This window comes from Hippocampus zosterae, chromosome 18, assembly GCF_025434085.1.
Source record: "Hippocampus zosterae strain Florida chromosome 18, ASM2543408v3, whole genome shotgun sequence".
In the NCBI taxonomy this organism is placed as follows: domain Eukaryota; kingdom Metazoa; phylum Chordata; class Actinopteri; order Syngnathiformes; family Syngnathidae; genus Hippocampus; species Hippocampus zosterae.
Window position 1 is genome coordinate 3078142 of NC_067468.1, and position 21735 is coordinate 3099876.

Below are 21735 nucleotides of genomic sequence, written 5' to 3' on the forward strand. Positions count from 1 at the left end.
CTGGTGAGCCAGTGGTTAGCACATCAACCTCACAGTGCAGAGATACAGAGTTCAATTCTAGCTCTAGCCTCCCTGTGTGGAGTTTGCATGTTCTCCCCGGGCCTGCATGGATTTTCTCATTATTCTTCCTCCTACGTTCCAAAAAAACATGCATGCAACATGTGTAAGTGTGAGTGCGTATGGTTGTTCGTCTCTGTGTGACCTGCGATTGGCTGGCCACCTTCAGGGTGTCCCCCACCTACTGCCCGAAGATGGCTGTGATAGGCCCCAGCACCCCCGCGACCCTTGTGAAGGCAAAGTGGATCGGAAAATGGATGGAAATCATGAGGGAGGAAAATACTTTTTCACAGCACTCTGTACAGTATACAGTATGGTACCGTATGTGTTGTAGACATACGCAAAATAGTCAATTACCGGTAAGCTCAGCAAAATGTTGCTATCTACTTGGTCTTGTTCCTGATTGCCCCTACGTGAGTCGTCACCTTACAGTGGTGGAGGCGTTTGTGTGTCCCAATGATCCTAGGAGCTAAGTTGTCTGGGGCTTTATGCCCTGGCAGGGTCACCCATGGCAAACAGGTTCTAGGTGAGGGGCCAAACGAAGCATGGCTCAAAGACCCCTTATGATGAGAAAAATATATGGACCAAGGTTTCCCTTGCCCGGACGCGGGTCAGCGGGGCCCCCCTCTGGAGCCAGGCCTGGAGGTGGGGCTCGTTGGCAAGCGCCTGGTGGCCGGGCCTACACCCATGAGGCCCGGCCGGGCACAGCCCGAAGAGGCAACGTGGGTCCCCCTTCCCATGGGCTCACCTTGCTTTTTGCAGATGATGTGGTGCTGTTGGCTCCTTCAAATAGGGCTCTCCAACTCTCACTGGAGCGTTTCGCAGCCAAGTGTGAAGCGGTTGGGATGAAGCTCAGCACCTCCAAATCTGAAACCATGGTCCTCAGTCGGAAAAGGGTGGAGTGCCCCCTCCAGGTCGGGGGGGAGATCTTGCCCCAAGTGGAGGAGTTCAAGTATCTTGGGGTCTTGTTCACGAGTGGGGGCAGGAGGGAGCGGGAGATCGACAGGCGGATCGGTGCAGCATCTGCTGTGATGCAGACGATGAATCGGTCTTTCGTGGTGAAGAAGGAGCTGAGCCAAAGGGCGAAGTTCTCAATTTACCGGTCGATCTACGTTCCAACCCTCATCCATGGTCACGAGCTATGGGTCGTGACCGATAGAACGAGATCCCGGTTACAAGCGGACGAAATGAGTTTTTTCCGCAGGGTGTCCGGGCTCTCCCTTAGAGATAAGGTGAGAAGCTCGGTTATCCGAGAGAGGCTCAGAGTCGAGCCGCTTCTCCTCCACATCGAGAGGAGCCAGATGAGGTGGCTTGGGCATCTGATTCGGAGGCCCCCTGAGCGCCTCCCTGGTGAGGTGTTCCGGGCATGTCCCACCGGGAGGAGACCCCGAGGAAGACCCAGGACACGCTGGAGAGACTATGTCACCCAGCTGGCCTGGGAACGTCTCGGGATCCCCCGGGGAGAGCTGGAAGAAGTAGCTAGGGAGAGGGAAGTCTGGGCTTCCCTGCTAAAGCTGTTGCCACCCTCACCCGGCCCCGGCTAAGCAGTAGATGATGGATGGCTGGATTGTTCCTGATTGTATCATAAGTGTGTTGGATGATGTTCTGTAAAAATGTGTTTTATTTCATGAAACCTTGAATGTGGATTGTATGATAAACATTGGCTTCAATGTTACAGATCGGGCTACACTGTAAATGTAAAATGTAAATATTGTGGCCACCCACTCGTGACAAGTTGTCAGCCTGAATATCTAACTGAAACTTTTGGCTACACCCGAGATTTTAATCAACACAATAAAATGGTGATGGTTATTTCCCTTTTGTGTCTCTTTGATATGCTCCACCTGCAGAAACAAACAGGGGGTAGTGGGCGTGGTACGCGTGGGTACGCCGTCCACCCACTTCTCCCGACGCCACATTCAATTTTTTATTGAAATGTATGTTGATCATTGTTCTAATGCGAGTTATGCTTAACAACGGTGGCCTGTGATTGTTATGGCGGTCCTGTATGTCGCGTACACCCACTTACAAAATCTCCACTACACCACTGGAAACAAACCCTCGGTGATGATCACCTAACGCAACTAACTACAGAGACCTTTAAACCGTGCGCAACATTAAGCCACACCATAATACGTATCTTCAAACCTCAGAAAATCACTCATATATTTGTATTATAAATTCATGTCTGGTGTTTGTCACAAACGTATCCGTGTCAAATTCGGTAATTAATCGAGTTATGATTAAATCCCTGGCACCAACGAGTTAGCTCAATACAAGTGACTGTCAGAAATGGTCGGGACTCCCGGCTCAAAATGGCGACTCCGTCTGCACGTCCAAAACCAGCTGGGACAGTTTCAGGAAGCCCGCCCACCTGTTTCACAAAGCTGTGCGACGCCCCAATGTTAATTTAAACAGAATTTTAATATTGATTTTCAAAAAATACGTATACATGTTCACAAAACCTACCGAAAGACTATGAATATGTCGTATTATCACATATAAAACTTAATATTGATTTTCAAAAAATACGTATACATGTTCACAAAACCTACCGAAAGACTATGAATATGTCGTATTATCACATATAAAACTAATGTATAGTATTTTTACTTTGAAAATAAAAGTGAGATGTAAACAGAAGAGAAAGGGTACGCTCGCTTTAGTCACCGCGGCGCGGCAATATTCGCATCAACTCCATAATGAGACCATTACGTATCTCCTGTCGGGACACTGTTTACCGACATTTCAAACAAACCCAAAGATGAAAAACGAAAGAGAGTAACGTGTTGAGCTCTGCCATTGGCTGGTTTTACTAAACGTAAATGGTCAATGATCCGCCATATTGCCGAGCCATACCCCTTTCATTCGACGTAGAAAAGACATTCACACATTTTTGGAAGTATCTGGCGCTACAGTAATTCCATAGAAATCAGGATATCTACGCAAACGCAACATTGCTTTATAAGGATATTTACATTTTTAGTTTCAAAATGTCAAGCGTTATGGCATCTCCGACTGGCCAGAGAAACACGTGCAGTGGCGATGCACCGGTCAGCCCCACCAGAATAACCAGATTGCGAGAGAAGCAGCAGCTCAGGAACCTCAACGACCGTCTCGCCGTGTATATTGAGACAGTCCAAAATGTAGAATCTGAAAAAGACATACTTAATCTGAAAATTAGTGCGAAGGAAGAAGAAAGAAGCCGGGAGTTATGTGTAATAAAAGCCTTATATGACACGGAGCTTGCCAATGCCAGACGATGTTTGGATGATTCCTCGAAAGAACAGGCCTGGCTGCAGATTCAGCTCGGAAAACTCAAATCCGAGTATGAGCAACTTTTACATAGGTAAGACTCGGACATGTATGTGGAATATTAAAAAGGGAGTGGATGCCACGGGGCGCATCACTTTACTGGAGGCGAAAGTCTTTGAATTCCGAGCCACTGTTTATAAATATTTTGATTTTAAGGCAGTTCGAACCTGCCCTTGCCTTCTCCAAAAGAGACGCATCCGCGTGATTTGTTCAAAACTTTTACTCATCCTTGTTCAAAGTTGTAAAAAAAGATCAGAGTCAAGGTAACGTATGTTTTGTTCGAGAAAATGACGTTAAGCATTTGTCTCCGTGACGGTCATATGTTCAAAACCTTTACTAATCTTTGTACAAAGTTAAAAAAAAGATCAAACAAAAAGTGGTGTGTTTTATGTGACGGGAACATGACGTAAGCATTTGTGTCGGTGATGGTTATGTGTTGCTTTAATGTCCAAATTTTCCAACTGTACTGAACACAAAACGTTGTGTAATAAAAGTATATTTGCAGCGAGTAAGGACATTCGAGAGAGTTTGACAATGTTCATCATTTAAAATTGATAGCACGAGGAAATTTGCAGACTGGCATCCAGGTCATGATGAGTGTGTGGTTGCATTTCTCATATGCAATCATTTAAGACTAGATGACCATGTCAGTTTTACGCGTTGCATATTTTTTGGGTGAAAAAAAAACGGTTTCACTTTCACTGATCACACTTGCATGAAATAATCAGGTTACTAAATAAAAATAGAATTGATTTTTTTCTGGTGTAGCTACATTAAAAGTAGGGGCAAATAATGGGTCAAATCTTAAAACAATGTAACACAGTGAGCTGTCAAAACTTCAGGGCTTTGCTGGTCAATAATGCCAGTAATTAACGCCACATCTCCACCTCATACACACTTTTCTCAGAGTTGTACAGATGAAGCGAGGCAACCTTACCTCAACTGGAAAGTTTCGACTTGACACATTAAACAGATCTGCTCGGCTCTATCGGATCGGCCGATTTTTAAATTTTAGTTATTTTTTGGGGGGCATTTCATGCACATTTTGTGATTGGCTGTGTAGTTTATTCTATAATATATATATAACATCTTCCGAGCCGCTTGATCCTCACTACGTGATTCATTTGACTAGAACATAATAAATAGTCCATTTAAAATAATACATTTGTACGAGTAGTTTACATTCCTCACCCACTTATCTCGGGATGTGTCTTCGAATCTACATTAACGTAACACAAATGTTTTATTTATTTTTTTGTCACGGAACATATACGTTCTAATCGTGAATGTATCTTTTTATATTAAGTGTTCTTTTGATGGCGGCGCGGGCACCCGCAGGGGCTCCTCTTGTTGTATGTTGTCTGTTTAAGAGGGAGGAAATTTCATCTGTGCTGTATGACAGCACATTTGACAATAAAGTTGTACTTGATACTTGAACTTATCATTCCCGCCTCCGAGGTAAATAGCACAACTAGTCTGTGAAACATCTGTCCTACCATTGGGCGGTCCCTGCCGGGAAAACAAAAAATTGGTTCGGGACCACTTACTTAAATCAGTCCCATCTTTTTCCTCAATTGAACAGTTCCGCCATATTAGAGGTGACACAGTTTTGTGTCCCTTTGTATCATTATTTTTTGTTTTGAAAATGTATCATGATAAATAGGTGGGCATTGGGACATTTGATTTAAAAAACTGTTTGACCCTTCTCATATTTTCTGCTCCATAAAGATAATGCCACAGTCTGTGTCCTACTCAAACTGCGCCAACACATTTATTTAGCATTTTCAGTATGAAAAGAGCAGTGGGGGGGGGGGGGGCATCAAAACAATCACTGTGATTTTAAATGTATGAATTGAGGCTAAAATGGTTGTGTACTTTAAATGGAAGAAAACCTTTTAAATAACCCAAGACGTTTGGGCTTACTGCGGATTTCAGGTTCCCTGGTAATTGCCTGCATTTGCTAAATGGCAAGTCCATCCTTGTGGCCGCTTTCGCGCATCTCACGGTTTTAACTGTGCTTTCTGAGACCCCATCTCACTTTGGCGTCTATTGTACCCCGTTTTCTCTCCAGTAACCACAAAAAGGACTCTGATGCAGGTGAAGCCCACACCCGGTTAAAGGATTTGGAAGCTCAGCTCAGTGCCAAAAATGCCAGACTCGCTACATCCTTGTCTGAAAAGACCGTCTTGGAGGCCACCGTGGGTGACCTTCAAGAACAAATTGATAAGGTTAGAACTATTTTAGTATCAGTACATATCAACATAATGTTCCATTTTTTTCTGTTGTGTTCTGAAGAATTGATTTTAACATTATGATTTTAAAGACAGCATCTGTGACGTTTCTTTGTCAGTTGATTTCCGACCTTGCTCAAACCAAGAAACACCTTGCTGACGAGATGCTCCTTCGCGTTGACTTTGAAAACCGCCATCAGAGTCTGACAGAGGAAATCGAGTTTCGTAAGACCATGCACCAAGAGGTGAGGATTTTATTGTGCGTTTGCAGAGATTTAGGTTAGGCAATCATTAGTTTGGGGAATGTGTGGGAGGTTTGTTTTACCTTGTTTTCTAGTTGTGAATTTATAAGGGTGTCAATTTTAAATAGGTGTACCGTCATTTTGTGCAACTCTGACCCACTGTAGATGGAATTCATCTCCAGCAGTGCTTTTATCAGAGATTTTTTTATGTGGAATGGGTCTCATTGTCCGCCATGGATTTCCCAATAAACCGTATTTTCCGCACTAAAAGGCACACCTAAAAGCCTTCCATTTTCTTGAAAGCTCACTGTGGGCCTTAAAATCGGATGCGCGTCATGTATGGTTATTAGGGTAATATGTCGACCCCGAAATGGCTCCTTGCTAGAGACATGCTTACAACGCAGAGTTCAAACTTAAGGCAATCGGGTTACGCAGTTGAACACGTAAATAGAGCAGCGGCAAGAGAGTTCAATGTTAACGAGACAATGTTATAAGTTGTTGGTTAAGTGAACTGTGTCGCTGCTTTATTAAATAAGTTTTACTGACATTTGATCGTTCTGTAGCAACACCACTCAACAGCTAAGCTATCTTAGCTCTTGTCGTTTGTTCAAAGCTTCTTTGATCTGTGACGTGGCTTGCGTCAGTGCTGATTGGTGTGGAAAATACGGTAGTCCCCTCCAGAAGTATGAGAACGGCAATATCATATCCTTTGTGTGTGTGTGTGTGTGTGTGTGTGTGTTGTATACTGACTTTTGGGTTTCAGAGCAAAAGATGAGGATAACCCAAACTTTCAGAATTCGAGCTGCATTTCATGTTTTTTTTAATGCGGTTATTGTTTTGTTGCTTGAAGAAGCTTCTCTCGATTAGCTTGAACACATTCTTCTGTAAATAGCCCACCTAAATGGTTTTGTAGCGTTCAAATTCATTCTGCTTCTACCAACATGAGTTGTCGTATAAGATACTTTTTCTACAGGCGCAAAGGTTTCGTTTTGTTGTTGTTTTTTACTAAAGGAAGTGATAGTTAAGTTGAGGTTGTCAGTTATGCAGACTATTGGGGGTTTATTTCTTGTTCCAGGAAGTGAAGGAAGCACGGCAGCGGTATGAAACAAGTCTGGTGGAAGTGGATTCTGGGCGCAAAGAGGAGTACGAGTCCAAGCTGAGTCTGGCACTAGCAGACATGAGGGTGCAGAATGAGGAGCAGATGAAGATCTATAAAGATAGCATGGAAAGCACTTATGCTGCCAAAGTATGGATCCACTACACGGACATTCGTCATACATTAGATTTGTTTATTTCATTCGTTCAACTTTTCACCAAAATGTTCATTTCGAACGGGGATGTAACGAAGGATTATTTTAATAATCAATTATTCGCTAATTTGGGTGAAAAAAAATACAGTTTCATCCGTTTATTGAGAATGAGCACAGTATTTCAAATTGACAATGCAAAAATTGCGCTAAAACTGAAGATCATTCATTTACTTGTCTGGGTCCTAACGTGAGAAAATGTGCAAAAAAGTTTGATCCTTGTTGTTCAGTCAAGTCAAGCCATGTCAAATCTATTGATACAACCCTAAATCACAAAACAATCTCAAAAGAGCTTCACATGCCCACAGCTGACAAATATTAACAGCATCCTCTGATCTTAAACCCATAGGCGGGAAAGGAAAAACTGAACAAAAATAAATAAATGGGCCCAAGACTATTTTAGGGGGAATTAGACGCCTTGAAAAGGGGCTACAGATGGTCATCTCCTTTCCAGGATGACCAGGCCGCAATGGTTGCAGAGCGGCAACATTTAACACACTACGATGTACCTCTACTTACGAAATGAATTGGTTCTGTAAGAAATTTCTTGACTAGAAAATTAGAGACGCGCTTTCCATGTCCTAATCCGTTCCAAGCCCCCCCTTCCCAAATTTCAGACGCTTTCTGAAGCATAAAAGTCCATCAAAATATCTAACAAATAATGTCATAATTAGATTCTTACACAATAAATGAGAGTTGTGCATAATGTAAAAAACAAAGAATAGAGTAAAGAATAAAAATGATGGCCATTTAACTTTTAACTGCGTCCTCAGCATTTTTTGCTCTCTTTAGTCCATGTTCGCTCTCAGAAGTAGTTTTTGACTGGCGTATTGTAAAGAACTGATCCGAGGACGTTTGCTTTTGTTGGCTTTTAACAATCTTTCGAAAATGTACCAAGGCAAACATCAGCATAGTGAGCGATTCCCGAACTGGTGAACAATTTTTGTGGGTGATTCACATTTACATCAAACTATTGGGAACGCCCCATGGCCCCGAGGGTCGCATGATGAGGATGCTGCAGACAGACACATATGGTAGAGGTCACTCTTAGCCAATGGGATGCCAGGAAGGTGTTAGGTAATAGCCAATGGCAGAGCACTTGCAAGGATGTTGCGTTCAGGAAACGTGGAGCTGCTAGCAGCAGCCCATACTGTATTTTTACCTTTCGTATCTTGAAATTTCTTTCATAACAAAAGGCAATATTTTCCTGTTAGGAGTTTCGTAACTTGAAAATTTCGAATGAAGAGACATTCGTAAGCAGAGGTACCGCTGTAGTACTATCCACTGTTAAAGTAAAAAGAAATGTAGGTTAAAGTATCATTTCACTTTATTTTGATTCAACACAAAGTTCAACGCTCGTGTAACGAGCAGTCACGGCTCACCCGTTTTCTGAGTTGGACCTTTGCAAGCTGAGCTCCAAGCGAGGTACAGTGATGTCATTTTCAGTCAAAACCAAGTGGCAAAATGGTCGCACTCTGAGATGGGTAAAAACAGGTGTACAGAATATCATTTTTAGACTCCTGGGGCCTCATAGAACATATTGTAAAGAAAAGGTATGACTTGACTTCCCCTTTTAATAACTTGCAATTGCCTAATTGCTACAAAATAATTGGACTAAAATTATTTCAGAACCTTTGACTCTGCAGAAGTAAATGTTTCAGTTTTCTCTTGCTGTGTGTTGATTTAAAAGTTGAGTTGATTTACCTGACTCATAGTAGTAGAGCATCCTCTTCCAAAAGGGGAAAAAAAACATTTCATCAAATGATCTCTCTTCAACAATTCATATAGGCACACATAGGACAGCGAGAACTAAGATGAGACTTGTCTCTCAAGGTGGATAGTCACCAACTACTGACAACAGGGCAAAGAAATGAGCAAATGAGCTGACATAACCAATACTTCAGTGACTTGACTTCCCGTTTGTCAGGAAGGAACCAGCCCAGCGCACTTCCTCTTTTATTGTGTCAAGACCAAACTACATTAAGTTCGTTTGTGTTTGAAGATGGACAACGTGCGACGGTTGTCCGAAGTGAACGGAGCGTCAGCCAGCATTGCCCGAGAGGAGCTGAGAGAGTCGACCTTAAGGATTGAGAGCCTCACTGCCCAACTGGAAGGCCTGCAGAAAGAGGTTCAATCAAATGTTGTGGTTGGGATTTTCGGACCCTTTTAAAATGCACCATCAGTCTTTGTTCTTGGATGCCTAGAAGCGCAAGCGACATGGTTGGCTTTGAATACTTAATTTTCCGCACTATGGGGCGCACTTAAAATCATTAAATTTTCTCAAAAGCCAACAGTGCACATTATAATCCGATGCGCGTTATATGTGGAGCACTATACTAATTTCTTGGACGTAGTATTTTTAATGTTCTGTAAAATGCTTTGTTACAGCTGCAGCCGTTGTGAAAGCTCTCTCTAAATAAAAGCTGTATTGTATTCCTTTAAGCGTAGCTCCATCTAGTGGATGCATAACGCAACCACAGCCGCTACTGTGGCTTCTAATTTATGCGCCTTATAATGCGATGCGCCCTACATATGAAAATGGTTTTAGAATAGGCCATTTATTGAAGGTGCGCTTTATTCTCCGAAGCGCCTTATAGTGTGGAAAATACGGTAAGTGAATGCGCAAAGTCATTGCAAACTTGTAAACAAATGGGTGTCGCCACTGCAGTTGTATTGTAATTATTAACAAATAAAGAATATATTTATCAAAAGCTGACTGTCAAGGAGCATCGAATGCTAGTAAACGTATACATTTACAGTGTGATATGTTAACAGGACTAGTTGCGACTGAACTCCCCAAAAAGTATCTGCATGGTGAGCCTTCAGATGCCACTTGAGATTCATAGAAATCTTTCGCCTAGTTTGTGGCCACATTTACCATTTCCAATTCATTGTGTTGCTTTTTTTTCTGCTGGGTTGTACAGATAGTATGTCCATATATCTTTTCTTCATTTCCAACCAGTAAATCCCTTTGTTTACACTGCCGCCATGGTCTATCAATGGAAAGCGTGTCTGTGTGTGTGACTATTGACTGCAGATGTGTTGTGTTGTGCCGGCCAGTTGGTGGGTGTGACCAAACAAGGCTAGTTTGCAGCAGCATTGCTGATATTTTTGACAGACAGACTACATGCACAATAAGAAAAGATGTTATGCATTTTAAATGTGTGAGGGACCGCAAACTAACAATTTGGCCGCTGCACTCCGATTTCTTCCTGCAGACTTGTGCTTGGCGTGGTCGCATAGCAGAACTGGAGGCGGCACTCGCTAAGGAGAAAGATGCAAGCCGCAAACTTGTGGCAGAAAAAGACCGCGAAGTGGCTGAGATCCAAGCAAAGATGTTGCAACAGTTGAATGAATATGAACAGTTGCTGGATGTGAAATTTGCTCTTGACATGGAGATCAATGCATACCGCAAACTTCTGGAGGGAGAAGAGGAAAGGTTAGGGCCAATTCAAACAACTGCAACCTGTTTTCTGTTCAGCATAGCCGTTCTGATTACCCTCCCCTGTCTTTCACCTGCAGGTTGAAGCTGTCTCCCAGCCCTTCCTCTCGTGCCACAATGTCTCGAGTCTCTTCCAGCAGCCGTAGTGTTCGGACAGCTCAGGGAAAAAGGAAGCGTATTGATGTTGAGGAACAGGAAGCTAGCAGCTCAGTGTCTATTGCTCACGCCTCCTCAGCCACAGGACCCATCATTATTGATGAGATTGACACGGATGGCAAGTTCATTAGCCTCCAGAACACCGGCGATGTGGTAAGATCAAACGCTGTGCTTTTCCACGTGTGAAGAAATTAAAGATTTCTTTGCAGCGTCATCATACTCATCTGGATACGCTGTTAACATCTGTCTTTTGGTTTAGGACCAAGCCATGGTGGGCTGTGAAGTGATTAAAACTATTGGAAGTGTGACAGCCACATTCAAATTCACACCTAAATATACATTGAAGGCTAGACATAAAGTCACGGTAAGACCTCAAAGTCTCCCTTGTGAAATCAAAAGTTGAGACACCTTCAGAAAACTTGTTGGGAAAAAAAATGCTGAAAAGTATATAGAATTGGGCAGTAGTGGGTAGTCCAGTGGTTAGCACGTCGACTTCACAGTGCAGAGGTTCAATTCTAGCTCCGGCCTCCCTGTGTGGAGTTTGCATGTTCTCCTCGGGCCTGCATGGTTTTTCTCCGGGTACTCTGGTTTCCTCCCACATTCCAAAAACATGCATGGCAGGCTGATTGAACGCTCTAACATTGTCCCTAGGTGTGAATGTGAGCGTGGATGGTTGTTCGTCTCTGTGTTCCCTGCGATTGGCTGGCAACTGATTCAGGGTGCCCCCTGCCTACTGCCTGAAAACAGCTGGGATAGGCTCTAGCACCCCCCGCGACCCTAGTGAGGATCAAGCGGTTCGGAAAATGGATGGATGGAATATAAAATTGCATTTAACTTAAGGATGAATATGCTTGTGCAACCACAAGTTAGCCGGGTAATTTTTTTCCCCTAAGACTTAGCATGTAACCCCTCCAACCCCACCTTTAACCCCAATCCATCCCCAAATGATTCCGTTTGTTCTTTCAAATTACATTTGGCAGTTGAACAGAGAATTAAATTTAACGATATGGTAGCTTGTTTGCTGCCACAATCAATCCAGTGCCATGACCACAATCCATCAAACAAGCCATACCTACAGTGAGGCATACTTGGAGGCAGCCTCATACTTGTGGACTGCCTTTCTTCAACTGGAACTTGACAGCTGCAGAGAAAGAGTAACTTCATCTTTCATCATGACAAAGACCCAAAGCATACATTTGATTCGATGAAAGATTGGCTTCAGCAGGAAAAAAAGCACGGTTTTGGAATGTTGAATTCCTCTGACTCCATTGATCGAATAGCCCTCGGGTGATGTGAAGAGATGGTTGTGCACAGCAAATGTCCTCACAATCTAAAAAACATTGGGGCATTTTTGCAAATGGACAAATAGTCAACATCAAGGTGTGGTACACCGATAGATTCCTTGTGTGCTCATGCCACAACATTTTGTTTCCAATCAAAGAAAAAAAAGCGAATCCTGCAAGATACTTGCTTTAGCCCCTTCCTCAGACACTCAGTCACCCGAACACACATTAAATTTGGGATATTAAGGCAACATGTATAGCAAAGGAATGTTTGTTTGGCTTGTGTTTGTAGAATATTAAGCAGTAAAATCCATGCATTTTTTGTCCATTCCAGTGGCCGTTTTCCACCTTGCTGTCGACTAAAAATGACATTACAGTCGCTCGGGTCCGACCAATCATGGCTCAGCGTCAAAAACAAGAAGGTGAAACATGATTGGTTGTTATCTGAGCCATTAGCAACTGTGATGTCATTTTCGATCGACAGCAAGTGGCAAAATAGCCATCCCCTCAGATGGGGAAGCACGGCTGGATTTTTCTGCTTAACTCGTATTCTACAAACACAAAATTAATCAGAATGCATGTGGAGGTGCATCGACCATGGAACTGTTTATTAAAAAATGGGGGAGGGGGTGATAAAATGGACCAACCATACGTTTCCTGAATGAGCCCAAAGACCAACGAAAACTTAATGAGACGTCAAAGAGTTATCATGACCGTTGGAAAAGATATGTCATAAGCAGACGTTTTGAGGGCGGGAAAAAAATATCGCAATTTGATTTTCCACAGTAAACAGCCCCGTAAACAGTAGCAAGCACCAAAACTATATTGTTGACCAAAAAGAGAATCTTAACAACAAGGAAAAGTAAGCAGATCATCAAAACAAAAACAAATCAAAACAACCTTAACATTGACATGGATCCATGGAGACGGCTACCTATCTAGAGCGCTGCAAATGAGGTTTGAACTCAGGAATGATGTATGATTTTCCCTGGCAACAATGTGATGATACTTTTAGGAGCAAACACTCAAAAGAAAGAAACCTTCTGTGTTTGCAGCTTTGGACGTCTGATGCTGGCATGAGCTACAAACCCCCGACCGATTTGATTTTGAAGAACCAGTCCTCTTGGAGCTTTGGGGAGGATGTCCATGTGGTTTTGATCAATGCACAGGGAGAGGTGAGGCCATGGGTGCATCTCACTCGGTCAATTGTTTGTGCACTCCTCCTTTTATGTATTAGCTCCTCCCACCAACAAATCAAGGAGTCCACAAAATCACTCGAGTGGCGAGAAGAGAGGATAATAATTTCAAGAAATGAGATTTTCTCTCCTTTTTACTGCCATTTCTTGTAGATTTCAATGAAATAAGAAGTGTGGCAGATTCATTCATTTCCCATGTGACGGACTTGTTGGGATCATAAGATGCAGTGGCTTTCAAAAGTAGCCATACCCCTTGAACATGTCCACATTTTGTCAATTTACAACCCCAAATAGAAATGAATTTTACTTGGATTGGAAGTTTTTTTCACATATTTAATCTGTGGAGGCGGGCTTCGGGAGTATGGCGTACCAAACCCCCCTGATACAGGCGGTACGGTCTCTATACCTCCCAATGTCAAGAGTTTGGTTTGCATTGCCGACATTAAGTCGGAATCGTTTCCAGTGAGGGTTGGACTCCGCCAAGGCTGCTATTTGTCACCGATTCTGTTCATAACCTTTGTGGACAGAATTTCTAATTGCAGCCGAGGTTTTAAAGGGTCGGGTTTGGTGGCCTCATTATTGCATCTCTGCTTTTTGCACATGATGTGGTACTTTTGGCTCCTCCAAGCAGGGCTCTCCAACTCTCACTGGAGCATTTCGCAGCCGAGTGTGAAGCGATTGGGATCAAAATCTGCACCTCCAAATCTGAAACAATGATCCTCAGTTGGAAAAGGGTGGAGTGCCCACTCCAGGTCGGGCAGGAGATCTTGCCCCAAGTGGAGGAGTTTAAGCATCTTCGGGGCTTGTTCACGAGTGAGCGCAGGAGCGAGCGGGAGATCGACAGGCGGATCGGCTGCTGTGATACGGACTTTGTATTGGTCTGTCGTGATAAAGAAGGAGCTGATCTGAAAGGCGAAGCTCTCAATTTACCGGTCGATGTACAATCCAACCCTCACCTATGGTCACGAGCTATGGGTCGTGACCGAAAGAACGAGACGCTGGATAGAAGCGGCCAACGTGAGTTTTCTCTGCAGGGTGTCCCTGAGAGATAAGGTGAGAAGTTCGGTCATCCGGGAGGGGCTCAGAGTCAAGCCGCTTCTCCTCCACGTCCAGAGGAGCCAGATGAGGTGGCTTGGGTGTCTGATTGCTGGAGACACCATTTCTCCCAGATGGCTTGGGCACACTCGGAATCCCCCAAGAGGAGCTGGGGAGAGTGAAGTCTAGGCTTCCCTGCGAAAGCTGTTGCCCCCGCGACCCGACCCCAGATAAGCAGTAGAAAATGGAAGGATATATTTCCAAATCTTAGTTCAGCGTCATGTGCAATGATTTCTACAAAGGAAAGACCAAGCAGCCTTGACACAAACGCATGGCCCAACATGTGCCTGGCATTTGACTTGGCCAGATCTGTGCTGTTGTGATGCCATTCACTTGACGTGAGACATTTGGAATCACAGCCAAGCTCGATGCAGCCAGCTCAGGAAAACTAGTTGCCGAGCCCCCTCACTCCACAACATGACTGAATTGGTCATTGGCGTTTGGCAGGGTCACTCGGTTTGCGGTTGGCTTTGTGTTCTTTGGGCGCTTCTCAGCACAGCTGCTGTTACGTTTGGGCAAGCCGAAATAAAGTTGGGATCCCAGAAGTGTAGACACCAAACAAGGTCTCCGTAGCAAAAAGGGGTTTAACATACAAAAATCGCACTGCCAAAGAAGTAACAAAGTGCTGGTCAAAACAAGGACCAGAGGGCACAAAAACGAAAAACAAAAAGCGCTTGCACAATAGGCAAGGGATGAAAATAAGAACCGCGAAGGCAAACAAAAAAACAATGTAGCAAATACACGCAAGCGAAAGCCAAATCACAAAATAAAAACCATACTTACAAAATACTTGGCACCGAGAGTTCAAAAAGCGAAAAACGACGAGGTCTATAGCAAAAGCAGTCTATGAGCAAGGAAGCAGCAAGGCAACGGCAATACAGTGCACTCCGCTTAATAGAACACCGCTTAATAGAGTAATCCGCTTAATAGAGCAAAAGGCTCTGGAACGGATTTGCCTAATGCAATTTCCTATAAAGATACTCCGCTTAGTAGAACAGATCTCCGCTTAATAGAACAGGCCGTAAGCAATGAACATTGTAAACTAGTGGTTTTCATAGTGTAGCTATCGCGATACTGTACCACTATCGCGAGAAAACGCGGTAGTTCTAGCCGTATACAGTAACAGGTAGCACGCGTCACTCCACACATAGACACACGCACGTCACAATGGCTTCAACTTCATTCAAGAGACGAGGGCTATAAGAAGGACATACTCAGACGATACGATGCATTGCCGGATTCTCAGAAGGTACGCCCGCGGTTTCCAGGACTTCCCTCTTATCCAGCGCATTGAGAGGGAAGTCAACCGCAAAATTACGGACTCCTGTTTCCAGACAAAAGTAACAAAATTTTTCTTGTGATTTGAGATGTTTGACTGAAGTTGATTAAAGTTGTTGTTTTGTTGTTTGATTAAAGATGTGGACGTCCACAGTCGAAATATCTCTTCTAACTCGTCAGCAGGGGTTTTTCTGCGTGCATAACTTGGTCGTCGACGTGTCTGAAGGTGTACCTAATAAAGTGTCTCCGGTTAATAGAAACTCCGCTTAGTAGAACAGAAGCGGTTCGGCCCAATGGTGTTCTATTAAGCAGAGTGCACTGTACTCCGACAACAGGTGCACAGCAGAGGGGTCCTTAAATACAGAGTGAGACTAATCAGATTGGCAGCAGGTGTGTACAGAAGTCCGCTAATGCCACCTGCTGGCCAGACTGAAACAGAACCGTGACAGCTGCACATAGAATGACATTAGCTCAAATTGCGTTTACGGGAAGCCATTTTCTTATTCTCTGACTTCTGAAGGTAAAGTGGTTGCCCGAATACCTGGAAATGCCACATCTCGGAGAATTTTAACAAAAACGAGAATAAAACAATTGATAATTTCTTTTTCTGAGTCACGGATGTCTAAATAAATTTGACTTGATTTGTGTCTGCTTCATAATTTTGCATCACATGAAATCATGACAAATGTGCAATACTTTTTCATGCCGCTACTTCTGCTTGCCTGTTCCAAGTGGATTCTGGGAACCTCAAATTTGATCACTCTCGCTCTACATAATTGTGCGCATGTTACTTTCCGGTTGTGGAAAGTAACATACTGTGCCATCTAAACGTGAGAATTTTATGTCGACTAGAGAAAGTGAATGAGCCGATTAATGACATGATTCAGTCTGCTCCAAATATAAATGTCTCGTATAATGTGTATTGAAGCAGTGCCAGTCCAGTCACAGTCTTAATTTTTGTGTGTCAGGAAGTGGCAAAGAGAAACATTACATATAAGACAGCCGAAGAAGGCGATGGTGTGGAAGACTATACTGATAATGGAGAGGAGATGCTTAAAGATGACCTCTACCAACAGCAAGTGAGTACAAACGTTTCTTAATGTTGACCACAAACAGAAGCCGTTTTCTGGCCTTTCTGGCCAGTTGTCTTTATTGCAGGTAGCATTCTTGCCTGCAGGTAGTTGTAAATATCACTGAGCATTTACCTCCCCTCTGTCTTGTTTCTTCTCCCCCATGCCGCAATTAACACCACTCACTGAATGTTTTTTTTTGTGCATATGATGCCTCTGTGTTTGTAACTGTTGCGGTGCTAAGTTTGATTTCTTCTTTGTATTTATTTATTTCTAGACAAATATGTGATGTATTTCTTTCTTTCTAGACAAATATGTGACTATGCATATGTCGTTCCTCGTTGCCCTAAATCAGTTGTTGTGTTTTGATGTTTGCCATGGATGAGTTAAGTGGGTGTTTGACAGAGAAGAAATACATACGTTAGCGTCAGTCGCCTTTACATGTTTGTCACCATTGCTTCAGACAGTCAGAACTATTTGCTGAACTAACATCAAGTAAATACGCAATGAATACAAAATATGTGACTTGCTTATGCGCAGGGTGACCCTGGCCGGGCCCAGAGAGGCTGCTGCGTCATGTGATCCCACCCAAACCACCAGTAGTCAACTGAGACACCGACTTGCTGCCAACTGTGAAGAAAAATAATCTCTTTTAAAATCTTTTTGAGGATAAATTGCAATTTACTTGGCATTTTTCTTTAAGTCCAAAGTTGCTTTCATCGAAATGCGATCCTTCTTGAAACCGAATTACAGTTATAGGCTGAATGTCCCCCCAGGACTTCAGGAGAAGAATTGAAATGGATTTTGCTTCTAATTTATTTGAAATGTCACTATTGTCTGTTTTAAAAAGTATTTATTCTTTAAACCTTTTAGTTTCAAATCAGGGAAAGAGGTATGTCATTTTGAAACAATTATATTTTATGAAAGCGTAATGAAAATTGACATTGAGAGCACATTACTGTGAATCGAAGCCTCACTAATCAAAAGTATTCGAATCAGGATATTGGTTCAATGTCACCTGCCGATATGATGCTTGTATTTTGCCATGTCAGAGTACAGTTTAAACTGGTCAATAATTATCCACTTTGCAACCTTGTGTGCTATTTACTACTCGAAAAAGTCTAAGCTATAACTGGGTTTTTTCATACATTTGCTAATGTGAGTTTGTTCTCACTGATCTTTGATAGAATTGCCCAACAGTTGATTGTATTCCTAAAATGTGAAGTCGTCGTAGACGTACTTTTTGTTTTGGAGTCTTACACTGTATAGTGTGGCAGTAATTGCCAGAGTCTAATTAAATGTCCTTTACTTGAACTATTGTGGCTGATCTTTTGTTATGGTTTTATGATTAATACATAAGATACATTTTAGGGGTCTAAGTAGGGTATTGGTCATGTTGAGGTTTAAAAAAATAACTGTGAAATCTCTTTGCCCTGAAGGAAATTATTACAATCTCACACTATTGGCAACGTGTGGTCTTTATAGCTACGTGACCTGAACCACAGCGGACATGATACAAATGTGTATTTTGTACACGTCAAATCGGATTTTCTCATGTTAAAATCAGGTTGATTTATCAAAAGCCTTTGTCAGTTGTTGCAAACAAGCCATGTTGAGGTAACGACTGTAGCGATCCTCTCTCCTGTGCATAGCATCTGGTAAATAAAATCCGTGATTGGTTTCAGACATGGTGGTGGTCAGCGTCCTCTGTATGGGCACTCTCACACAATTTTGTGTTGTTCAACTGACTGAAATGCTGTTTGAATGGATTTGAAGCAAATTTGTTTTTTATGGTTGGTCAATACCTTATGACTTCCCTGTCACATGCAGCCCATAATCAGAATTCCTTCACAGTTGCTTGTTGATCTACCACAATGATTTTATATTTTCTGTTATGGCCCCTAGGACGAAAATAATCCCCCGCACTTCTTTTCATTTCATCACTATTAAATAGTTTTCCACGTATCTGAAGATTTTGTTCACTGCACTTCATACCTCCTGCTCTGTGCTGTGTGCATGCACAGACTCTGTCTTTTTGAGGCGGAGAGCTAAGACACTGAGCATGATTTCTCACCATAAGGCAACATACATATTATGACGCAACACTTTATTTCTCTTGTCTTACTGACATTTTCAAATGAGCACTTCAACATTCCTAAAAACAAAAAAATCACAATGTCCCATCACTGGTGAATTACTTTCAGAACAGGCATGCTCACATGGTCCTTGGGGCCTACCTAGTGCCCGTGGGCACCATGTTGGCAACCCTTGCATTCCAGCTAATATCGGTCCAGTACTCCTGCTGACAATGACAAGGACAGTGCCCCTGACACTTATCGTACCGTATTGGCCTAAATATAAGACGGGTTTTTTTTGCATTGAAATAAGATTGAAAACGTCGGGGACGGTCTTATATTCGGGGTCTAGCCATTATACCCATTCACGACGCTAGATGACGCCAGATATCATTGAAGAGAATGCTGAACTTGACTCCTCAGGCCAAAGTGAACCCCTGTCACGAAGAAGATAAATAAAAAATAGCGGTAAAAAAGAAAATAGAAGAAAATAATAGAAGAGATAACAGAAAATGGAGAAACGTAGCGACAATCTGGAGAAGAGTGGGTCGAAGATCGGCCAGGTTAACCGGCAGCTGAGGAGTAGTTATGATGTACTGTAATTTACATTTTAAAAAACAGAAGTCATTCATTTACGAATGTGATTGCACTGTAGTTTACATATTTAAATGTTCAGATATTAAGATTTGAATTAGGCAAAATATCATGCATTTTCTCTCAAATATATTATAATTTGTTTCAGATGTACTGTAATTATCTGGATAAAAATTAATTTGGTGTTCAAAAAGTCTTTTTTTCAAACTTGAGTCTTGAAAAAGAGGGGGTCGTCTTATAATCAGGACTGTCTTATATTCGGGCCAATACGGTAGTTTATGTGCAATTACACTTTATTCTAACATGGCAAAAAGGCATGTTCCTTAGGGTATCACACTCCACATTTCTAATCTACAGCTTCTGGTACTTCACCAAGCAGGTAAAAAGCTCATGAAAAGTTACAGCACAGAAAATTGCTGTCCTGAAGCATTTGGCCATGTGGTCAGTGCTGAATTAGCTTTTGCAATAGTCAATCTCAGCCAGTTTCTTCATTGAACTCCAAATGACTTTGCGTCCCACTCCTTCAACAAAAAGCTGCATTGAAAAAAAGAAATTAACCTTTGGGATCGCATGCCTGCTGCTCGGTCATAGCAATTATCACAATGTTATCCAATTATGTATGCCAAATCAAGGAGAATAGCCTCGTTATTCTTGATGTAAAATCAGTCGATATGCAAGTTAATGGCGTCCATCTCAACAGAGTAAGCACAGTCAACGGACTGACTTGTGGTAATTCAACATAATTAATAAGACTTGATAAAAAATTACTTACCACCTATGTTTTTGACTGTATTCAACATTGATGGTTTTGTTGCTCCATGAAATAACGTGATTAAAGTACTAGAAGTGAAAATTGGAATTTGCATATGTATCTATACACACCCAATTCCAATGAAATTGGGATGCTGTGTGTCGAAGTCACCGATATGGTTAAAAAGCTCCTCGGTGGTAAGGCCCCAGGGGTGGATGAGATCCGCCGGGAGTTCCTCAAGGCTCTGGATGTTGTGGGGCTGTCCTGGTTGACACGCCTCTGCAACATCGTGTGGTCAGCCAGGAGAGTGCCTCTGGATTGGCAGACCAGGGTGGTAGTCCCTCTTTTTTAAAAGTGGGACCGGAGGGTGTGTTCCAACTACAGAGGGATCACACTCCTCAGCCTCCCTACTAAGGTCTATTCAGGCGTCCTGGAGAGGAGGGTCCGTCAGGAAGTCGAGCCTCAGATTGAGGAGGAGCAGTGTGGTTTTCGTCCCGGCCGTGGAACAGTGGACCAGCTCTACACCCTTAGCAGGGTCCTCGATGGTATTTGGGAATTCGCCCAACCAGTCTACATGTGTTTTGTGGACTTGGAGAAGGCCTCGGGGAGTTCTGTCGGGGGTGCTTCGTGGGTATGGTGTAACGAACACCCTGATATGGGCTGTTTGGTCACTATACCACCGATCCCCCGCACCCTGCCCACCACCTTTTTCAGCCACTCCCCTCAGGCAGACGCTACAGGTGCATGCGCACCAAATCCAGTAGACACTTAAACAGCTTCTTCCCTCTAGCCATTAACTCCTTAAACAGTCACTGACATAGTCACTCTTCTTGCACCACAAAATGGTACTACAAAACTACTGGTATACTCTAAAATGGTTCAATGATTTTGTTGTTTACGATGATACTAGTGCAGTGTGTTATCCCGGAGACAAATTCCTTGTGTGTTCTACATACTTGGCCAATAAAGATGATTCTGATTCTGATGTCAGAGTTTGGTTCGCATTGCCGGCAATAAGTCGGAATCGTTTCCAGTGAGGGTAGCACTCCGCCAAGGCTACCCTTTGTCCCCGATTGTGTTCATAACCTTTATGGACAGAATTTCTAGGCACAGCCGAAGGATTAAGGGGGTCTGATTTGGTGGCCTCAGTATTGCATTTCTGCTTTTTGTAGATGATGTGATAGTGTTGGCTTCTTCAAGCAGGGTTCTCCAACTCTCACTGGAGCGTCTCCCAGCCGAGAGTGAAGCGGTTAGGATGAAAATCAGCACCTTCAAATCTGAAACAATGGTCCTCAGTCAGAAAAGGGTGGAATGCCCCCTCTGCGTCGGGGAGGAAATCTTGCCCCAAGTGGAGGAGTTTAAGTACCTTGGGGTCTTGTTCACGAATGAGGACAGGAGGCAGCGACAGGCGGATCGGTGCAGCGTCTGCTGTGATGCGGACGTTGTATCGGTCTGTCGTGGTAAAGAAGGAGCTGAGCCAAAGGGTGAAGCTCTCAATTTACAGGTCGATCTACGTTCCAACCTTCATCTATGGTCACAAGCTATGGGCCGAAAGAACGAGATCAAGCGGCCGAAATGAGTTTTCTCTGCAGGGTGTCCGGGCTCTCCCTTAGAGATAAGGTGAGAAGCACGGTCATCCGGGA

General features: G+C 43.1%; 1 protein-coding gene and 2 long non-coding RNA genes across 3 annotated transcripts; 2 read left to right on the forward strand and 1 right to left on the reverse strand.

Annotated features, from left to right (window-relative positions):
- Window positions 1–2995: 2995 nt before the first annotated feature.
- LOC127590728 (uncharacterized) lies at window positions 2996–9155 on the reverse strand. Its single transcript, XR_007959739.1, has 2 exons — window positions 8857–9155; window positions 2996–3210 (listed from the first exon to the last, which is right to left on the reverse strand). It is a non-coding gene; the product is annotated as an uncharacterized LOC127590728 (long non-coding RNA).
- On the forward strand, window positions 3051–17986 carry lmnb1 (lamin B1). The gene is made up of 11 exons (XM_052050096.1): window positions 3051–3406; window positions 5444–5600; window positions 5723–5848; window positions 6921–7091; window positions 9155–9280; window positions 10371–10591; window positions 10675–10903; window positions 11010–11114; window positions 13089–13208; window positions 16571–16681; window positions 17213–17986. Exons 1-11 carry the CDS (start codon window positions 3051–3053, stop codon window positions 17252–17254), a joined length of 1764 nt encoding a protein of 587 aa, XP_051906056.1. The 3' UTR covers window positions 17255–17986.
- Window positions 7098–8933, forward strand: LOC127590741 (uncharacterized). The gene is made up of 2 exons (XR_007959753.1): window positions 7098–7984; window positions 8687–8933. It is a non-coding gene; the product is annotated as an uncharacterized LOC127590741 (long non-coding RNA).
- Window positions 17987–21735: the final 3749 nt, after the last annotated feature.